This window comes from Bison bison, unplaced genomic scaffold, assembly GCF_000754665.1.
Source record: "Bison bison bison isolate TAMUID 2011002044 unplaced genomic scaffold, Bison_UMD1.0 scf7180017864340, whole genome shotgun sequence".
Classification (NCBI taxonomy): domain Eukaryota; kingdom Metazoa; phylum Chordata; class Mammalia; order Artiodactyla; family Bovidae; genus Bison; species Bison bison.
In genome coordinates, this window is record NW_011494912.1 from 4,092,643 (window position 1) to 4,113,768 (window position 21,126).

General features: G+C 53.4%; 1 protein-coding gene across 1 annotated transcript in view; it reads right to left on the reverse strand.

Moving 5' to 3' along the window:
* Positions 1-21,126, reverse strand: part of CLIP2 (CAP-GLY domain containing linker protein 2) — a 75,691-nt gene that overhangs the window by 37,686 nt on the left and 16,879 nt on the right. Inside the window, exon 2 of the mRNA XM_010854345.1 lies at positions 16,085-16,274. Within this exon, the coding sequence (XP_010852647.1) occupies positions 16,085-16,208 (124 nt within the window). The 5' untranslated portion in view covers positions 16,209-16,274. The remainder of the gene's footprint in view (positions 1-16,084; positions 16,275-21,126) is intronic.

The following is a 21,126-nucleotide window of genomic DNA, read 5'->3' on the forward strand; positions in this document are numbered from 1 at the left end:
CCCCCAGACAGTTCTGGGCTCCCAACTGTTCCTGGACAGCTAGCCACAGACATCTCAGGACAAGGAAGGAGCCAGTAAACCCTCTTACTCCACTCCTGTTATCTTCTCCTCCCCCCCCACCCCCAAGCTGCAGCCCAAGCCTCAGGGTGCACAGACCAGGAAAAGAGGGGTTGAGGAGTATGGGAGGTGGAAGCAAGCACTTAACCTCATTCCTGGTCTGAACTTCAGGCTCTGTGGCCTGAACTGGGTCCCCTGATTTTGCCCTTCTTTATAGAAAGAATGACCCTGAGGCTCAGGCATGGGCCTTGCCCAAGGCCACACAGCAGAAATGGGGATAAAAACCCTCACTGGGGGGCCTGACTCCCAGGCCTGGGCTCAGATGTGCTGTAAACTCAGAAAAAGAACAGAAGGGGGCCAACCTGCTTGTATTCATGTGCGTGTGTGCCAAGTCTCTTCAGTCATGTCCGACTCTTTGTGACCCTATGGACTGTAGCCTACCAGGCTCCTCTGACCATGGGATTCTCCAGGCAAGAATACTGGAGTGGGTTGCCATACCCTCCTCCAGGGGATCTTCCCGACCCAGGGATGGAACCTGCATCTCATGTCTCCTGCCTTCGCAGGCTTGGTCACTCACAAAAGGACAGAGCAGAGCTCAAACCCACCATGCTTTGTGCATGTCTGGCTCCTGGGTTGCATGCAGGGCCCCATGTGCAAGTGTTTGGAAAGCCTGCCCAGTTAAACCTCAAGGTTCAGAGGCTGTTCCTCCTTCCTGCCAGACAAAGTATCAGGCAGGGAAAGACTCATCCTTTTTCTCTTCTACTCCAGAAGCTGATGCGGTTGTCAAACAGAGATGGGGACAGAAGGCAAGCAGACACTGCCATGCCCCTATCAGAGATGCTTGTGTTTCTGGATCTTTCCACAGGCAGCCAGTACAGGGGTCACAGGGGCAGCAGCTCTGCCAGCATCCTCCCGGTACCCAAGGTCAAGGAGGCCAGGGCCATAGGCCTGGCTACATGCTATCTTAAGGCTGGAAGGACAGAGCTCCTGGAGGATGAGGAAGTCACAAACTCCACGGCAGGACGCACATACGAGGCCAAGCAGGCAGGGATCCGTCTGGGGCACTAGTAGTGGTGGGAAAGCATGTGACCACCCAGAGCCTAGGCAGCCAGAATGGGGGTCTTAAGTGAGGGGCAAGGGGCTCCCTTTCAGCTGTGAGCTGGGCTCCCGGGAAATCTGTGAGCTTTGCTAGTGACCTTGATGAACAGCCACAGTGACTGTACCCATGAACGGATGCCCTGTGCTAAGAGGCGGACATACAGTAGCTCGTACGACCCTCACGGTCAACTGTGTGAAGTGATTTTGTGATCCCATTTTACAGGTGAGGAAACTGAGGCTCAGAGACATCAGTTGCTTTATCTAGGGACCCAGGCAAGAGGCAGCAGAGCCAAGCTCCGACCAAAGGCCTCTGGCTCTTGGTGCAGGGCGCTTTCATTCATCCAACAAATGTGTACAAAACACTCACCACGCCAAGCCCCAAACTACAACCACCCTAATCTTGGACTCCCCTGCATGGACCCATTTCCTAGATTCTGGCCAAACCCTACAGTTCCCTTCGAACAGGGAACAGTCTCACCTTATACTCCTTCCTGGAGAGGGATGTGTCCTGTTTCTTGTGGGACCCTGGGTGGGTGGGTCCCCAAGGTTCTTCTCTCCCACCCCTGAGATCCCCAGAGGTAGAGGCCATGGTGGCTAAGGAAGCAGACTCTGGAGCCCCACCTCCATCTCCTCGCCTGGCCCCCATCACAGGGCTGCTGAGCAGTGATGCACAGAAAGCCTTAGGAAGGGTGCCTGGGCCACACCAGTGAGCAAGTGCCGACCATTCTTATTGCGATAAGAATGACTGATACTCGAAAGGATTAGAAAAAATTAAAAATCACAAAAGGCCCAGAAGAAGGGCTTCCAGGGAGATTCTGGTGACCTTGGACCAATAGTTCTGCCTCACCCCACCCTCTGGAGCAGCTGACTTCATCCCACTGTTCCCCGCACCTGGGCCGAGCTCTGGGTCCCCAGTTCTCATCTAGGACCATCCTGTTACCAGGAACTTCTGCTGGGATCACACCTGTATGGGGACTGGGAACTCCACAAGTTCAGGTGGGTCCCTTCCTTAGGAAAAAAAAAATGCTGCCTCAAAAAGCAGTCATAGTGGGAGGAAGCCACAAATCAGATGGAGCTCCAACCCCAGGTCCTGCATAGCACTGCCCAAGTAGCCCATGGGTCATGCTAACAAGAGTTCAAGGTTATCATCATTAAAACAGCAGCTACCATTCATGGAGTGCTGACCCCATGCCCTTGATGGACTGGGTGCTTTTTATATTCTTATCTTGCAGATTAGGAAATGGAATTTACAAAACTTGCCCAGTTACCCAGGCTGGTGTATTAAAAAGCAGAGACATCACTTTGCCGACAAAGGTTCACCTAGTCAAAGCTATGGTTTTTCCATTAGTCATGTATGGATGTGAGAGCTGGACCGTAAAGAAGGCTGAGCACCAAAGAACTGATGCTTTCAAACGGTGGTGCTGGAGAAGACCCTTGAGAATCCCCTGGACAGCACAGGGGTAAACCAGTCTATCCTAAAGGAAATCAACCTTGAACATTCTTTGGAAGGACTGATGCTGAAGCTGAAGGTCCAATATTTTGGCCACCTGATGGGAAGAGCTGACTCATTGGAAAAGACCCTGATGCTGGGAAAAATTGAAGGCAGGAGAAGGAGGCGACAGACGATGAGATGATTGGATGACATCATCAACTCAATGGAAGTGCGTTTGAACAATCTCTGGGAGACAGTGAAAGACAGGGAAGCCTGGCGGGCTGCAGTCCTCCGGGTTGCAAAGAGTCAGACACGACAGAGTGATTGAACAACAACCCAGGCCTGAGCCGGGCCCAGCTGGTCCAGCTCAGAGCCTCCTGGTAAGGCAGGCCCCACAGAGGCTCGGCAAGCATATGTGCCTTTCCCATCACCACTTCCTGAACACTTCCTGGAGCAGAGGGGCTCTGTGATGTCTGCTTAACCTAATAGCCATGGCCCAGGTGAGAGCCTACCTGTTGTCTGTCCTGAGAACACAACTGGGACCCCCGGTCGAGGGGGACCCAGCGTGGCTATTCTTGGCCAGAAGCTGCCTACTCAGCTGTCCTCCCAGCTGTCCCAGCCCACGCAGACCCCCAGGTAATCTCCATTCTTCCTCAACCCCACCCCTTCCAGGGGTCACAGGCCCAGGGACCAGTTGTTTCAACAGCTGCTAAAATCCAGGAGCCGGGCAGCCGCACTTGGGTGTTCCGCTGCATTTTTCCTCTTTGGTGGCCCAGGCTGTCAGGCACAAACCTTCATCAAATCCTCCACTCACCCCGGGGCAGCTGGCAGCAGCCTGAGCTGAGGAAGGCATGGCACCCCACAGAGCCCCCTTCCCTCCAGGGAGCCATCCGTCACATGCTGGCTGGGCCTGACCAAGCCCCTTCTCAGGTGTGGGCCTTGGTTTCCCCATGGGACTATGAAGGGTGAGGTCAGAAATTGCTAGGGTTCTGGGAAGCATGGACATTCTACAAGCCTCACCTCTTCTCCCAGAGGAGCCGGCATGTCGTCAAAGACCTGGCTGATGGGTTGAGCCTCTGGGCCGGTTCTGGAAGCTCCTTGAAGGCAGGGCCTGGGCCTCCCTGCCCTCTTAATTCCCTCAGGGACCAGCAGCAAAGCCCCAAGAAAGCAAAGAGCAGCGACGGACCTAAAGCTCACACTAGCAGCTGACCCTTCCCCAGACAGCAGGCACAAAGGAACTGACGGCTGGTTTCAAGTTCAAAGTAGAACTTTGATGAAAAGGGCTAAAGGATGTGATGTGGAGGGACAGCAGCTGGTGGTCTGGTCCAAGGTGGGGGGGAGGGGTTGCCCAGATGAGACTTCATCCTCACCTTTTTCAGCAAAGTCTTTGGTCCCACCCTCCCCAGGAAGCCATTGCTGTTGTTGTCCAATCGCTCAGTCGTGTCTGACTCTTTGCAACCCCATGGAATGCAGCACACCAGGCTTTCCTGTCCTTCACTATCTCCCGGAGCTTGCTCAAAATCATGTCCATTGAGTCGATGATGCCATCCAACCATCTCATCCTCTGTCACCCCCTTCTCCTTCTGCCCTCAATCTTTCCCAGCACCAGGGTCTTTTCCAGTGAGTCGGCTCTTCCCATCAGCTGGCCAAAGTATTGGAGCTTCAGCTTCAGCATCAGTCCTTCCAGTGAATTCAGGGTTGATTTCTTTAGGATGGACTGGTTGGATCTCCTTGCTGTCCAAGGGACTCTCAAGAGCCTTCTCCAGCACACAGTTCGAGAGCATCAACTTTTCAGTGCTCAGCCTTCTTTATGGTCCAGTGGGCACAGGCATTTGTCACACCTGCTGAATCTCAGCCACCAGGTACCCCATTCGCTGAGCACCCAGTCAAATGCCAGCTCAGCCAGAGGGGTGGGGAACACCAGGACCTCAGCTATAACTCAGTGCCTGGCACTCAGTGTCTGGCACTGCCAGACCTCCTGGCTGGCAAGAAGGCACCAAGGGCATAGGGGCCTGGGGTTGGGGAGAGAGGCTCACTGTGAATGGGGGTGGAAGCACCTCCCTGAACCTCTGCCCCGACAGTCACCTGTTCATTCCTTTACCTCCCCTGAGAAGCCTTCCGTGACTGCTTCACCTACAAGCCCACCTGCCCGCAGTACCCTTTACCTGCTTCATTCTTCTAGAGATCTATCCCATCTTCAAAAAGCTTATGTCTGTCTTCCAGACTTAAATGGAATCTCATAATGTGCTGTTTCTGCTCTAGCACCCAGGCCGGGATCCCATAGCAGGCCCTGAGTGCCAGCCACTCTGCACAGCCCGCACAGAACTGGGACCCACCCGGCTCTGTGCTGGGTGCATGGAACATTCACTTCCTGGGCTGCAGGGAGTCAGTCCAGGAATCTGAGGCTCCCTCCAGGCACCTTCTGGTTCACCTGGTCTCCCTCCCGCCTTTGGACCTCCCTGCTGCTACTGCTGCAGCTAAGTCGCTTCAGTCGTGTCCGACTCTGAGACCCCATAGATGGCAGCCCACCAGGCTCCCCCGTCCCTGGGATTCTCCAGGCAAGAACACTGGAGTGGGTTGCCATTTCCTTCTCCAATGCATGAAAGTGAAAAGTGAAAGTGAAGTCGCTCAGTCGTGTCTGACTCTTCTCGACCCCATGGACTGCAGCCTACCAGGCTCCTCCATCCATGGGATTTTCCAGGCAAGAAGCAAACCTCCATCCCCCTTTGGTCTTCCCTGGGACCCACCTCCCCACCACCTCTCTCCTCTCCCCACACCAGCCCTCTGACAGAGGACAGAGGCCACGTGTGGCATGCACACCCTCCTGGCCCACAAAACACCTTCCTTCACCTCACCCCCTCCTGCTGTCGCCCATTCTCCTTCCCAGAAAACAAGCTTTTCTCTATTTAAATACTTATTACATGGATCACTCAGGTACACTGCAGAAAAAATTTTAAACATATAATATTTACTGATTTTTAAAAAGGACCTAGAGTTCCATGGACAGGGGAGCCTGGTGGGCTGCCGTCTATGGGGTCGCACAAAGTCGGACATGACTGAAGTGACTTACCAGCAGCAGCAGCAGCAGCAGAGTTCCATCATATAAACATAATCACAGTTAACATCCTGAGCTTTGTTTTTCTAGGCTTTGTCCCGTACACGTACGTGTGCGTGTGTGTGTACACAGTACTTAAAAGTTCAAAACACCAGCCAGGGTGTAGTTAGATACTTATTACTCGTAGACAGAGGAGGCTGGCAGGCTACAGTCCTCTGCTCTTCTTGCAGCGGGTGTTCTTCCATCCAGCAGCATCTAGAAGGGAGTGGTTCCATCCCCCGATAGGACTCTTGCTTCCTCATCCCTCTCTGACCCTCAGCTCCTGACCCCCACCCCTGCCTCCTGGCTCTGGAAACTTCTGCAAGGATGCCCTGTCCTCCTCATTCACTGCAGGAGACCCTTCCCGGCCTTGTGGTGCCTGGCCCTGCTGCCCACGCCCCTCTCAAGGCTCCCTGCTCCCATGACAGGACTGGGTCCCCTCTGCCTCCTCCACTCCAGCCCGATCCCAGTGGTCCTCTCCAATGGGGTGGTCTCCATCTATTTCTTTCCACATATATTCTGGCCAGTGGTGTGCTGGGAAAGGCTTAACTGATTCTCCAAGAGAAAATAATAGTAATATTGGGTTGGCCAAAAAGTTTATCCTGGTTTTTCCATAAGATGCTATAGAAAAAACCAAATGAACTTCTTGGCCAGCCCAATAATAATAATAGTAACCCGATTTTTAGTCTATGCCAATTCCCATAGTGTAAATTCTACCCCCGTGGTCCATCTCAAGATGCCAGTATGATGCCATTGAACACAGAGTTGGGAAGAGATTATATACCATACTTCCAATATAGAGTAAACACCCTCAAAAACGGGCTTCCCCGCTGGCTCAGCAGTAAAGAATCTGCCTGCAATACAGGAGACGCAGAAAATTTGAGTTCGATCTCCAGGTCAAGAAGATCCTCTGGAGGAGGGCTGGCAACTCACTCTACTATTCTTGCTGGGAAAATACCATAGACAGAGGAGGCTGGCAGCTACTGTCCATGGGGTGGCAAAAAGTCAGACGCAATGAAGCGACTAAGCACGCGTGCAACCTCAAAAACACAGATGCTAAAAATCTTACTAGGAGTAAACAGTAGTATTTCACCAATAAAACAATAGTTGTGTTAGTGGTATAAATTAGTGGTGTAAATGCTACTAGGAGTACTACTAGAAGTCATAAGTTTTGAATATTTATTACCTTAGTTTATAATAGAATGTGCTTAATTTTAAGTCCACACACAATCTGATTGTTTAAATAAGGGCTGTGAATCTGGCTTGCAAAATTCCTGACAATTTCACAATTGGTTCTCATGAGCCAGCCTGGGCCAGCGCCAGCACACCACTGGCCGTGTCCCAGCCCACACCCTGGCTAGTGGCCCATCTGAGCCCCATCTAAATTCTCTAGACCCTGTGAATGAGAGACAGGAAGAGGAGACAGAGAAGGACAAAGCCCCTGGCCTGTCTCCAACGCTGGGAGCGGGTGGGCAGGAGGCGGGAGGCAGGAAAAATATTCCTCTTCTGCAGTCAGTACCTGGGAACCCTGCTCCGCACTGTGCTCCCCTGTAATCCAACCGTCTCAATCTAACCCTCTCCTGCGCCTTTAGCTGCTGTTTATATGCTGCCGTGTTTCTGCCTTTTTAAAAAAGATGTTAATCAATTCTCCTTGTGAAAGATCCAAGTGATGCGGACACAGTGGGGGAAGGAGAGGTGGGCCGAGTTGACAGAGTCGCATTGAAACATACACATTATCATATGTAAAATAGATAGCCCGTAGGAATTTGCTGTATGACACAGGGAGCTCAAACCTGGTGCTCTGCGACAACATAGAGGATGGGGTGGGAGGGAGATTCAAGAGGAAGGGGACACATGTATGCCTATGGCTGACTCATGTTAATGTATGGCAGAACCAACACAATCAGTCTAGTTCAGTCGCTCAGTCGTGTCCAACTCTTTGCAACCCCATGGACTGCAGCACTCCAACACAATACTGGAAAGCAATTATCTTCCAATTAAAAACAAATAAAATTTTTTAAAAAGATCCAAGTGACACAAAAAGATGGAGAATGGAAAAAAAAAAAAGATGGAGAATGAAGTTGGAGCTCAGTTGTTCTCCCCAGTCCAGATCCCCTCCCTGGCTGCCAGCCTGCCCTTCCAGCAGTTGCCTCCTCTTGGATGTCCTCCAGGACTTCACACTTGACATTCTGAACCACAGTGACCCCACCTCTGTCCTCCCTATCTCAGGAGTGCCCCCACCCACCCATTTTCTCAGGCCACTAACCCTCATTGCTCCTCCCCTTTCCCCCCACCTCTTCACTCCCAATCCAGTTATTCACCAAGACCTGGAAATTTCACAGAAGAAATAACTCCTAAATCCATACCTCCCTCAAGGGTCTCAGAGACCCCTTCTGAGATCAAGTCCTTGAGATTTCACACCTTGCCCAGCAAAGAAGCTTCCAGTAGGGTTTCCCAGCCTCCAGTCTCCAGCCCCCAGCTTCAGGCCCTCTTCCAGAGCCATCAGAGCAAGCTCCCTGAAGGCAAACCCACCACATCCTCATTCCCCCTGATTCACTTAACTTTCGATTTGGGGATCACTTTTTATGTTAACCTTTGGCTTTTATGAGAAGCCCACGTTTCTCGTTTAATAAAGTGAATAATGCACAATAAAAAACAGAATATTTGAGAAAGAAAATAATAAAATAGGGAATGTCATCTGCGGCCAATTCCCCAAGGAAATCATTTAGGAAAAAAAAAACTGACTCAGTGTCTTGTCATTCACAAAACAAAACCCCCCAAATAGTAAGCAGTTATATAAATTATGATCAAGTCTTGCAGATTATTAAGTACTCTTTAAAAATAATTTTTTTAAAAATTTTTCTTTCAAGTGACATGGGGAAGTGTTGATGATGTGATATTTGGTTAGAAAGGATTCAAGAGGGTCCCAAGGCAAAGTACACGGGCATGAATATCTAGATGTGGGGGAAATGGGAACAGGGAACAGGATAAAAAGGAATCAACTTAAAAAAAATCAAGAGAGGCCTTGGAGGGACCCACGGTGGCAATATGACGTGAACCAAGGGGCATGATGAAGTCAGCCCTCTGCTCATGAAGGCCAGAGGGGATAAAGCGTATCTGTACATGTCCCATGGGGCTCCCCAGGTAGTGCTAGTTGTAAAGAGCCCACCTGGCAATGCAGGAGACATAGTAAGGACGCAGGTTCGATCCCCGGGTTGGGAAAACCCCCTGGAGGAAGGCATGGCAATTCACTCCAGTATTCTTGCCTGAAGAATCCCCTGGACAGAATCCCTGGACAGAATTCCTGGCAGGCTATGGTCCATGGGGTCCCAGAGTCAGACATGACTAAAGCGACTTAACATACACATAAATATCCCACAGAACGTAGTTCCACACAGTGTTAATAGGTCTCATGAAAACAAATCCTTAATCTCAAAATTCAGACAAACTGAGAAGCAGGGGCTTAAGCAAAGTTAAGGTGACTTTGCTGCAAGACTTGTCAAAGCCTTTAATGTGCAAATGAGCAGTGTGATGACTTAGGAGGGGCAGTGAATAAGGTGACTACATGATTTATCATCCAAAGCCAGACACTGTGGAGAGAAAGCCAGTGCTATTAATACAGTATCATGCTAAGACTGCAAGCATAAACCAGGGCTGTCCCAGGCAGTACATGGTCACTCTGACCTAAAATTACAGCATTTTTCCTCTCTGTGTCACTTAAGGAAACCCTGCCTGCCTATCAGACCAGCTCCGGCACCACTCGTGGGCACTGCCACGGAGCTCCATTCTGCCTCGGTTTGCACAGCCTGCCACCCAAACTGCCAGGGTACACATCTGCACCACTCCACCCAGAACACTAGTCCTGGGAAGCAGGGTCCACACAGACCGCCTCTCCAGCCCCAGAGCCCCAGGACGGGGCTCAAATGCAGCCAGGCCAAGACCCTGACCTCCCCTCCGTGGTGAACCTGAAGTAACACACATCAATGCCCCACAAGCCCCACAGCAGCTTTCTGCTCCAAGACCCCTGCTCTCCCAGCAGGTTCTCAACACAAAGGTCGAAGGAAGGGATGGGGTCTCCAGAGCATTCCACAACGGCGCCAACTTTCCCCTTGCCCGCTCCACCTCCCATCAGCTCCTTGACAGCACCCGCCCATATCGTCTCTGGAGAGACCCCTCCCAATGCACCCTGACCAAGGCAGGGCCCACCCTCTGGCCACCACAGGCCCAATATCTCCCCTGCTATGCTGTCCCCAGCCATCCATCCCCCGAAGAAGGGACCCTCTACCAGCCCGCTAGGGGCGGGTCCCAGCCCTAGGGATCGCTCAGCATCCTTCCTGAGCCCAAGAGAACTCAGAAGCCCCCCTTCCATTCCCCTTACTCCCAAACCAGGTGGACAGAGCACCCACCCAGCAGACTCGGCTGGGGCCCCAGGGAGACAAAGACACGGGAGACTTACCCTGGAAAGAGCAGAGCCAGGTCCCCATGGAGAAGCCCTGCTATGGCCACGCCAGCCGCCGTGGGCGGGTGCTGGCAGCTGGGCCCCTGCCTGCCCCTCCCTGCTCTCACCACCCCCTGCCACCATTCCCAATCGATTCTGGGAGCATTAGGAGGCTGCCCTGCCCCCCGCCCGTCCACAGTCCAGCCACAGAAAAGCTCAGCTTGGCTTTCCCCATCCTGAGGGCATAAAAAAAGTTTAGGATGTGGTTAGGGGAGGAGAGCAAGAGCGTTGACCTTGAAGGGAGTGTGTGCCGCCTGGGGCAGCGCTGGCTCTGCAGGGGCAAGGGCTGGAAGCTCCTGGTTCTGCCCAGGCTTGCACAGCATCTGGGACAAGTCAGTTAAAACGGGCATGATGCCACCTACCCTCCTAGGGGGGACTTCTCAGGTGGGACTAGTGATAAAGAATCTGCCTGCAATGGAGGAGATGCAGGAGACTTGGGTTCAATCCCTGGGTCAGGCAGATCCCCTGGAGGAGGGCAGGGCAACCCACTCCCGTATTCTTGCCGGGAGAATCCTGTGGACAAAGGAGCTTGGTGGGCTACAGTCCATGGGGTCACAGAGTGGGACACGACTGAAGCGACTGAGAGCGTGCGCGTGTGCGCACACACACACACACACACACACACACACACACACACCCTCCTCGGGAGCATGGGGACTGAGCTGAGAGACAGACCTCCAGGGTGGAGTGGAGGGGGGTCAGTGTCTAGGACCAGAGGCCAGCTGTGAAGCTCTGTGAATGCCTCATCCCAGGCATGGCTGGTGCTCATGTCCGAGCACCCACAGGGTGTGGGGGCACCCGGGCCCCAGCTCAATAAGCCAGACCTGAAAAGCTCTGTGCCCCTTGGGGGAGATCATAGAATAAGAGGTAGACCCTGTCCTGAGTGGGCACTCCTTGTATGAAGGGAATGCCCATGCACACCGGTCCTTGGTCTCCTGTCCCCGACGCTCCGAATGGAGAAAGGCCACAGGCCCACAGGTCACCCAGATCTCATCCTAATACAGACAGATGGCTCCTCCCACCCTGCCCACCAGCCCCAGGTCTGAGCAGAGCGTGGGACTGGACTCAGCACTCCAGCCATCCCAGCCGCCTTACCCCTGGTGGGGGGCAGTGGGTGCCGGCAGCCTGAACCAGTTTTGTTTTTTTTTAATTTCTTTCTTTCTCTATATTTTTTTAGCTGCACTGGATCCTCGTTGCTGCGCTCAGGCTTTCTTTAGTTGCGGCAAGTGGCTCCTCTCTAGCTGCAGTGCGCAGGCTTCTCACTGCAGTGGCTTCTCTTGTTGCGGAGCACGGGCTCTAGACAGCTTGGGCTTCAGTAGTTGTGGCGCATGGGCCTAGCCTCTCCACAGCACATGGGATCTTCCCGGACCAGGGATCGAACCCGTGTCCCCTGCATTGGCAGACGGACTCTCAACCACAAGACCACCAGGGAGGTCCCTTGAGCCGGCTTTAGACGTGTCTCATGACCCCAGTCCTGCCTCTCTCTGGCCCTGTAACTTTGGGCAACTCAGCTGAGAGCTCGAAGCCTCAGTTTTGTCACCTTTAAAATGGACAGAAGAACAGTTCTTTTCACTGGCTAGTTAATGAGAAAGAGACGTGAAAAGCCACCTGCTGCTGGGCTGGCTTGTAACAAAGCAAGTGTCAAATGCCATCCCCGCCTAGATGGGACATCTCTGGGGCTGGACCACAGTGTGAGGGATGCGAGAGGGGAGAGACCCTCCAAGGACCCACCTGCCCCAGTTGGGGGCAAGGGCAGAAGACCTCAACAGTGGTTTGTGGTCTGTCCCTTCGCTCAGCCGCCCTTGAGTCTCCTCCAGGTCCCCGCGGCCAGTCCTTGTTCCAGAGGGACACACACGGCCTGGCCTGGCCTGGCCCCGACCTGAGGCTCAGAAGTGGACCCAGAAGGGCGAAGGGTCCTGTGCAAGCCCACCGTGGTCCCACCTTTCCCATGACGGCCCAGCAGCGTTGGGCCACCGAGGGCTGCTCCTGACCCACAGCGAGGACCGCCGCCAGCAGCATCTGGGGCCTGGAGGCCTGAAATCCCCCCATGTCTTCCTCAGGCCCAGGATAGAGCCCCAACCCCCAGGGAAGCCCGGGTTTCAGCACCCCATCTCCCTTCCAGTCCCGCTCTTAGCCTGGCCCACTCACAACCTTCCAAGGACCCCTCAACCTGCTCTCCATCCATTCTAGTCCTCAGAAACTTCAAGACTCAGAATCTTTGCTGGGGTGCCCTTTTCCTGACCTCTGAGTTGATGAGCGGCTTCCTGCTCATCAACTCAGATCTTCACAATCAGTGTCACCTCCTGAGTGAGGATCCCCCCCCCGGCCCCCGCCTGATCTGAAGCAGCCTCCAGGGGTTCCATCCCATCTGGCTGGGCTCCCCTGACCTCGAGGCCCACCCAGGCCTTGGTCCACCGGTGGGTCCCAGACTCCCATCCTGTGCACCAGCCCTGACCACCTCTGGGTCAGCTCCTGGTATGGGAGACCCCCTCCCACGTCCCCCTCCACCCCGGGCCATCCTCTCCCCATGTGTCACCACTCTGGGAACTGACACAGGCTGGGGTGGGCTGGGGCATCAACCCAGGCCTGGCCCTTGGCAGACCCTCTGCCCGGAGGCTGAGCTCATACTTTGGGAAGCTGCCACTGCCCTGATTCCCAGAGCAACTGCCCCCTCCAACCACCACCAGGCTCCAGCTTCTGCCAGACCCTCTCTCGGCGCCCCAGTGCCCACCCCCAGAGTCCCAGTGTCCCATGGGGACGGGCACCTCCAGCACCTTGGAGAGCTGATGGCCAGCTCCATGGTATGGGTGAGGGAGCCCACAGGCCAACAGGAGTTGGGGGCAGGCACCATCCTCCCCTGCTGCGGTCTCCCATCCCGGCTCTGCTCGGACTCGTTATGAGACCTGGAGCTGTGCCAAAAACGCCTCCCTTCCCCTCTCACAGGGTCCTTGCCCCGGCCAACTACTCCCTCCCCCAGCCCGGTGTCTGTGTCTCTCTGACCTGCAAAGGCAGGTGCCAGAGCAGGAAGGAGGGCGGCACCCAGCACAGCTGCCCCCTTTGGCCACCAGTATGTCCCTAAGTGGGGGGCGTGGCTCCTGATGGATTGGGCATTCAGGGAGTGGCACCCCCTCTCCCCAGAACAATCCCCCCTGCAGGGTTGGGGTCTAGGCAGACCACCCAGCCACCACCCTCAGGGGCTCCCAGACCAGGGTGACCAGGAGGCAACCAGCAGGCCCCACAGTGTGGTCCGATCCCCTTTCCTCCAGGGACCACAACGACGGAGCCGTTCAAGACAAGACGGCAAAGATGACAGTGCCTTAGCAGGGGGCACGTGCCACAGAGGCAATGAAATGCCCAGCAGTCAGATGCTGGTTCGGATACAAACCATGCCTTAACTGCTCGAAACAACATGAGCAATAGCAAAGAAGACCAGAAGGAAATAGAGGACGATGGGTGGGGGGGTGTGATTAGGTTAAATGGAGGAGTAATGGGAGTTCCTTCTTTTATCATTCAGATCTTTCCGTAATGAGATTATGGATGGTTGAAAGGAAAAGAAATTACTCTCTAATGAGCCTTGTGCCTGCAGGCACTTAATGTTTATTAACTCAGTTGATTCCATGAGAGAAATGTTATTATCCCATTTGCGGCTCTGAGAGGTCAAGTAACTCTTTCAAGGGCACACAGCAGGCGCAGAGCTAGGAGGGACGTGAGAGCTGGGTCACAGCCAGAACTCAGGCCTCTGGATCAGAGCGGGGGCAAGGAGCAAAGAATCTAGAAGGTGCTATGGGCTCTCTTCAAGAGGGAAGAGGGCCAGCAAGGGGCCTCACTTAAGCCCTTCTCCAATCAGTGTGTGTGTGTGTGTGTGTGTGTGTGCACACAAGTACACTCAGTTGTGTCTGACTCTCTGCAACCCCATGAACTGCAGCCCACCAGGCTCCTCCGTCCATGGAATTTTCCAGGCAAGAATACTGAAGTAGGCCGCCATTTCCTTCTCTAGGGGATTTTCCTGACCCAGAGATGGAGCCCACATCTCTTGTGCCTCCTGCACTGGCCTCTCTCCAATCAAGGGGCTACACAACTCCCGCCCGCACTAGACCGAGCTCAGCCCGCTTGGTGCCTCTGCCCAGGCTCTTCCTCCAGGTCCCATGTCACCCTCCTTCACATTTACATTCCTCTCGCCTCCAGGCTGAGCTCACTCACACTTCCTCCAGGAAGTCTTCTGCAGCCCACTCATGGTGGTCAGTCCCTTGACCTCTTCACAGCCCTGGCAGTGAGTGCAAACATCCTCACCTGGGTGACCACATGCCTCCTCGCCCATCTCCCCAATCCCGTTCTGAACCCCTGCAACCCTCTCTCCAAGCTTGAAGGATGCTTAGCAACACCCAGATGTTCTCTGCTATAATAACATCTTCCAACAGGTCCCATCACACTTAAAACAAACCCAGTCCCCCTGCCCTTCATCACCTGCCTCTGCCGCCCTCCCCAACCTCATACGCCTCATTTCCCAATTCCCTCTATCACATTCCTTTTGATTGAAAATTTCTCAGCAGCTCCTCACCGTTAGGATGGAAGTGAAACTCCCTGTATAACCCCAACTTGTCCCCGCAACCAGTCTGCCCCTATCTCACCGGCACACTTCCCACTGGTCACACAGCCACACTCGCTTTTTTCCCCTCCCTTTCCACTCCCTTCTGCACCGGGCCTTTGCATGTCCTGTTCCCTCTGCCTGGAATGCCTTCCCCTCCTCATCTAGTAAACCGTCACCCTCACACCTCAGCTCACACGTGCCCTCCTCAGGGAAAGTTTTGCTGACCTTCGGGACCGTGTCAGGCCCCAGTTAGAGGACCTCGTGATACTCAGCACCCCACCCCCCACCAGGCTGGCAGTCCCCTAAGGGCTGGGACCACATCCAGTTTTGCTCAAAATGAGAGCTCCAGTGGTTAGGACTGCGTCCACAGAGCAGGCCCTTGATTTATATTTGTTGAGTGAATAGGATATTCTACAGCCATTTATAAATGATGGACACGTGAGATTTTTAGTGATATGAGAAAATCCACTTGATCATGTTAAAAGGGAAAAAGCAGATTTTCAGGTTGTATATGCAGCATGATTGCAAACAGCTAAGAAAAAAGTGAAAAGATAAAAACCAAAGTAATAATACCAGGTTGGCCAAAAAGTCTGTTTGGGTTTTACTGGTATATCGTACGGAAAAACCCGAATGAATGCTCTGGCCAACCCAGCAGTTGCCTCTAGAGACGATGTCTGGCGATTTTACCCCCGCTTCAAACTTTAACTAGTACACAGTGGACTATCTTAGTTTTGTCACCAGAAAAAGCCAACAGCTAACAGCTGTCCTCAACCATTTGCCTTCAGAGCTGGTGCCTCCAGTCAGAGTGCCCGGCCTTAACCCTGCCCTGTGGGCACCCTGTGCCCACCCGCAGAAGGTTACATGAGTAAAGCAAGTTCAAAGGGCACGGGTCTGGGTGGCACACAAGAAAGCTAGTGTGGGGGACCATCTCAGACCCCAGAAGGGGAATGAGTGGGCGCAGGGAGGTTGGCAGAGGTTGGAGTGCGAATAGGGCTGTGTCTTCCAGGCTGAGTGATGTGGACAAGCTGCCATGCCTCCCCAGGCTTCCACTGCCTCGTCCCTAAGGGAAGGCAACAGCGGTACCTGCCTCCTGGAGCTGGAAGAGTGTCAAAAGGAACAATGAACCCAAAGCACGTGTTACTGCCCATCGCTAGTTAATTTTCAGAGGGCTGTGGGCAGACATCAAGGAGAACTTCCCAGAACCACTGGCCTCCGGGCTGGTCAGGAAGTGGCTCAAGTCCTTTCAGCTCTTCCAGAAGAACCACTACCCGCCACCCCCCTCCAGCCTCTCACCCCTCTACCCTTGGTCCTACGCACCTTCCTTAGAGCCAGTGGGCGCTACGGTGGTAGAGGCCGAGGCTGACCCAGCGGACGTCCGACCCATGGGGCTTGAGTGCTTCCCCCCACGGCCGGGGGGCTTCAGGCCGCTGGGCTTCTGCATGGTGGTGCCACTGGGTGGGCACAGAAGGTCCGCGCGGGTCACGTGCTCTCCGCCATGGTCACTCACCTGTGGGCAGACAACAGAAGGGATGACATTACATCACCAGATGACATCACACCCCTGGCCCCGTGAAGTGGAGACCACGGTCACCCCCATTTTCCAGATGGGGAAGTTGAGGTACAGAGAAGTGGTCACAGGTGTGGGCTGTGCATGAGAAGATGTTGTCGGGACTTGTGTCCTGGTCTGCCGGACTCTCAGTCTGGCTTGCTCTCTCTGCCCAGGTCCTGGGCCCAGGAGGTGAGAATCGAGAGTGAGCTGGCTCGGGGGTCTGCGGCACTGGCTGTATTAACCCCAGACGCCCCAGAGCAGGACCACGTGGGTCATCACAGCCACCAACAGCTGGATGCGGCTCTCACCACCAGAGCACAGGCTGGCAGGTTCTGACATGCAGGGCAACCTGGTGGGTCACTCCCCAGTGGACCCCAGACCCTCTAGGACTAGCCAACAGCTCTCATGCTTCTCGATGTGGGCGGACAAAGCAACATCTAATTTAATCAACCAGCTTCACCATGCAGGCCACATGCCAGCTATTGAGTCCAGCACCCGCCCACCCCATCCCTAGTGGAGGGACACACCCACACACAGAGAAGCTTAGACCTGCCCCAACCTCGCACCAGGATGGACTCAGCATGCCCTCTGCCCGCCCTCCCACCGCTACAGCTCCCTGCTTTTATGACTAAGCAGAGAAGAACGCGATGCACACAGCACGCAGGGCATTAGGTCTGACAAAGGGGACTCCTGAGAGGGTAAGTCCCCGTGTCCATGGTGATCAGTTCAGGGTACCAGGTGACAGCAAGATGGGCCTGGCTCAGGGGGCTGGGGGAGCAGAAAGGACGGGCCCACCACTCCACCCCCACCACACTGTGCGCACTCCCTCTCTTGTATGAGGTGCCCGTGGAGGACTCACCACCCGCTGGGCCCTGTCCCGCCCCCAGAGCCGCAGGCAGGATGCGCCCTCTGCCTTGGGGGGCACACTGTCCAGTGGGGAGAGGGAATACAGAGCACCACGGACGGATAGAGGATTTGGGGAGAAGCACCACGCCCCCCAGGGGCGCTGTATCTCATCCCACTCTTGGACATAGAACACTATTCCTTTTTAGAGAACATTTTTCTCCATTCTTTTTTTCCCCCCAGTTTTAAAATTTTATTATTTATTTTTTATTTTTGGCTGCACTGGGTCTTCATTACTGCACTCGGGCTTTTCTCTAGTTGTGGCGAGGGGGGCCTTCTCTCCAGTTGCAATGTTCAGGTTTTCTTGTCGTGGAGCACAGGCTCTAGGGCACGCGGGCTTCAGGAGTTGTGGCTCCCGGGCTCCAGAGCACAGGCTCAACAGTTGTGGCGCACAGGCTTAGTTGCTCCAAAGCATGTGGGATCTTGCCAGACGAGGAATCAAACCGGTGTCCCTGCATTGCCAGGTGGATTCTTTGCCACTGAGCCACCAGGGAGATCCCCTTTTCTCCATTCTTGATGCATACGATCTGTGTGTGCACACTAAGTCGTTTCAGTTGTGTCTGACTCTGTACAACCCCAGGGACTGCAGCCTGCCAGGCTCCTCTGTCCATGGGATTCTCCAGACAAGAATACTGGAGTGGGCTGCCATGCCCTCCTGTAGGGAAATCTTCCTGAACCTGGGATCGAACCTGCATCTCTTATGTCTCCTGCTTGGCAGGTGGGTTCTTTACCACCAGTGCCACCTGGGGAGCCCCATATGACTTATGTGAGCTGACCCCAAAGTCCCACACCTAGAGTCCTAGAGTAGACACATGACCCAGGCCTGGCCAGAGCCCCATGGTTAGCTGAAGGAAGGTGGTATGACCCAAGCAGCATCAGGGCCCGGACTCTGGTTGGAAGCTTTGGGAAGAGGTGCTCTTCTTGTTCCGGGGCTGCCTGGCTGGGGGATGAAAGCCAGGAGCTGCAGGGTTACCACATGGCAGAGCCTGCCAGGGAGCAGTGCCAGCACAGAGAAAGCAGATCTGAGTCCCAGGATTCGGAAAGCCTGGATCCAGCTGAACCTGAAGGTGGTCCCCTGAGCCCTTCATTCACATCAGCCGACAAATCCTCACACACACACAGGCATTGTTATATCTTTTTGCCTAATTCTCTTTGAGGGACACCTGCAATTGACTTCAGGTGGGGCAGTGGTAAAGAATCTACCTGCCAATGCAAGAGACGTGGGTTCAATCCCTGGGTCTGGAAGATCCCCTGGAGGAGGGCATGGTAACCCACTCCAGTATTCTTGACTGTGTGAACAGAGAAGCCTGGCAGGCTACAGTCCATGGGATTGGAAAGAGTCAGACACAACTCAGCGACTTAGCACGCATGCACATCACCCGAAATCAAATAAATTCTGACTAATACAGAAGCCAACCCACAATGCTCCCAGCAGGAATATGCAAAGTGTCCCCAGAATGGCTCTCAGGCCAACAAGATGAGCCAGCAACATTATTACCCATCCTGGCACGGCCATGGAAAGAGTCAGCTCCTCATACAGGGCAGCTAGACATCAGAGCGGAGGAAAATGACCTCCCCTAAGCCACAGAATGGTGGCACCTACATGCCCAAGTGGGCTGATGGGAGCAAGGCATACCTGCCAGCCTTGACCTGCCCGCCCCCCGCCCGAAGCCACCAAACCCAGCATTCTAATCACCCAACCAACTACCTAATACCCCAGGAATTCTGGGGCCTAGGAGTCACTTGCTGTTAGGCATGGGTCAAGCTACAAATCATGTATCTAATAAACGTCATCCATCACCAACATATAAAGAACATTTGGACTTCCCTGGTGGTCTAGGGGTTGAGGATCCACCTGCCAATGCAGGGGACACCGGTTCAATCCCTAGTCCAAGAAGATTCCACCCACGACTAGTGAAGCCTGCGTGCCCTAGAGCCCGTGCTCCGCAACAAGAGAAGCCACCGCGATGACAAGCCCTCGCACCGAAACTAAAGCCCCATGTGCAGCAACAGACCCAGTGCAACCAAAAATAATGAACAGATGACTTTTAAAAAGAGAACACTTGACAACCTGCTAATAAGACCTAATAAACAAAATGAACAAAAGAGCTGAATACCCACTTCACCAATGAAGGTGTGCAAACAGCAACAAGCATGTGGAAAGATGGCCAACATCCTCAGTCATGAGGGTAATACGGATCAAAACCACAATGCGATACCACTTCACGCCGACTGGAGCAGCTAACATAGAAAAACTGACAATATCAAGTGCTGATGACAATGTGGAATAATCAGAACAGATTGTTGGGAGAAATGAAAAATGGTGCAAACCCGCTGGAAAACAGTTTTTGACAATTTCTTGAAAAGTTAATACATACCCACTATATGACCCAACCACCAAAGAGAAATAAAAACATGTATCCATACAAACATTTGTTTAAAAAAAATTGTTCATAGTGACCTTATTCACAAAACATGAAACACCCCCAAATGCCCATCAACTGGTGAACGCACGAACACATTTATACAATAGTACACAGAGGTCCCTTGGCATCCTCAGGGGATTGGTTCAGGACCCTCTGCATATATCTAAATGGGAGGATGCTCAAGTCCCTCACATAAAATGATATCATGCAGTCAGCCCTTCTGACTGCAGATGCAGAACCCAACTATCCTTTTTTTTGGCCATGCCATATGGCATAGCCACCAGGGCTTCCCTGGTGACTCAAAACGGTAAAGAATCTGCCTGCAATGAGGCAGACCCGAGTTTGACCCCTGGGTTGGGAAGATCCCTTGGAGAAGGAAATGACAACCCACTCCAGTATTCTTGCCCAGAGAATTCCATGGACAGAGGAGGCTGGCAGGCTACAGTCCATGGGGTCGCAAAGAGTCGGACACAACTGAGCGACTAACACTTCCACTTTTCCGCAGCATGTAGGACCTTATTTTCCCAATCAGGATTGAACACACACCCCCTGCACTGGAAGGCAGAGTCTTCACCGCTGGACCACCAGGGAAGTCCTTGACTACAGATATATGCAACAATATTGAATAAGCCTCCAAAACACTATGCCAAGTGAAAGAAACCAGACACAAAAGACTACACATTGTTTGAAATCTCAAAACTATAGACACAGAAAGATCAGCAGTTGCTGGGGGCTGGGCAGGGACTGACTTGAAATAGGCACAAGAGAACATTCTGGGTGGTAGAAATATTCTAACCCTGAACTGTGGTGATGGCTGCCCACCCATATGTTTATACTAAAAGTCATCAAACTGTACACTTAAAATGCATAGATTTAACGGTAGGTAAATTAGATCTCAACTTTTTAAATCCATAAAAAAAAAAAAAAATTCCTGAAGACTCCCCACAGAAGTTAGTGCAAGGTCCTCCTCATGCCCTACCACGGCCCTCCCTCGCCCACTCCACTCCAGCCACTCTTGCTCACGCTAAGCATGGCCTGGCCTCAGGGCCTTTGCACATGCTGTTGCCTCTGCCTGGAGTGCTTTTCCCTCAGATATGCAGTGTGCTGCTCATCTCCTTCAAGCACCTGCTCCAATGTCCCCTTGTAAGAAGAGTACAAGCCCTCCCCACCCCTCCCCTGCTTTGTATTTCTCTACTGCCTGAGGATAGGACTTGAGTCCGTTTTGTTTCCTGAGGTATCTTTGGTCCTGATGTAGGCCTGCTGCCTACAGGTGCTCGGTGAATCTCTTGAATGGTTAATGACACTGGCTTAAAGCAATGAAAGGCCCGGGAGGCTCCCCTCACCTCCCCAGGGCCCAGGCTTCAGGACTCAGTGGCTTGTAATGATCAACCCAGCTGGTCGTCTCACACTGCGGCTTTTCAGGCAGCTGGTCCGCTCACTAGCTTGCCTGCTCTCTGAGACAGGGACCAGGCGTCAAAACT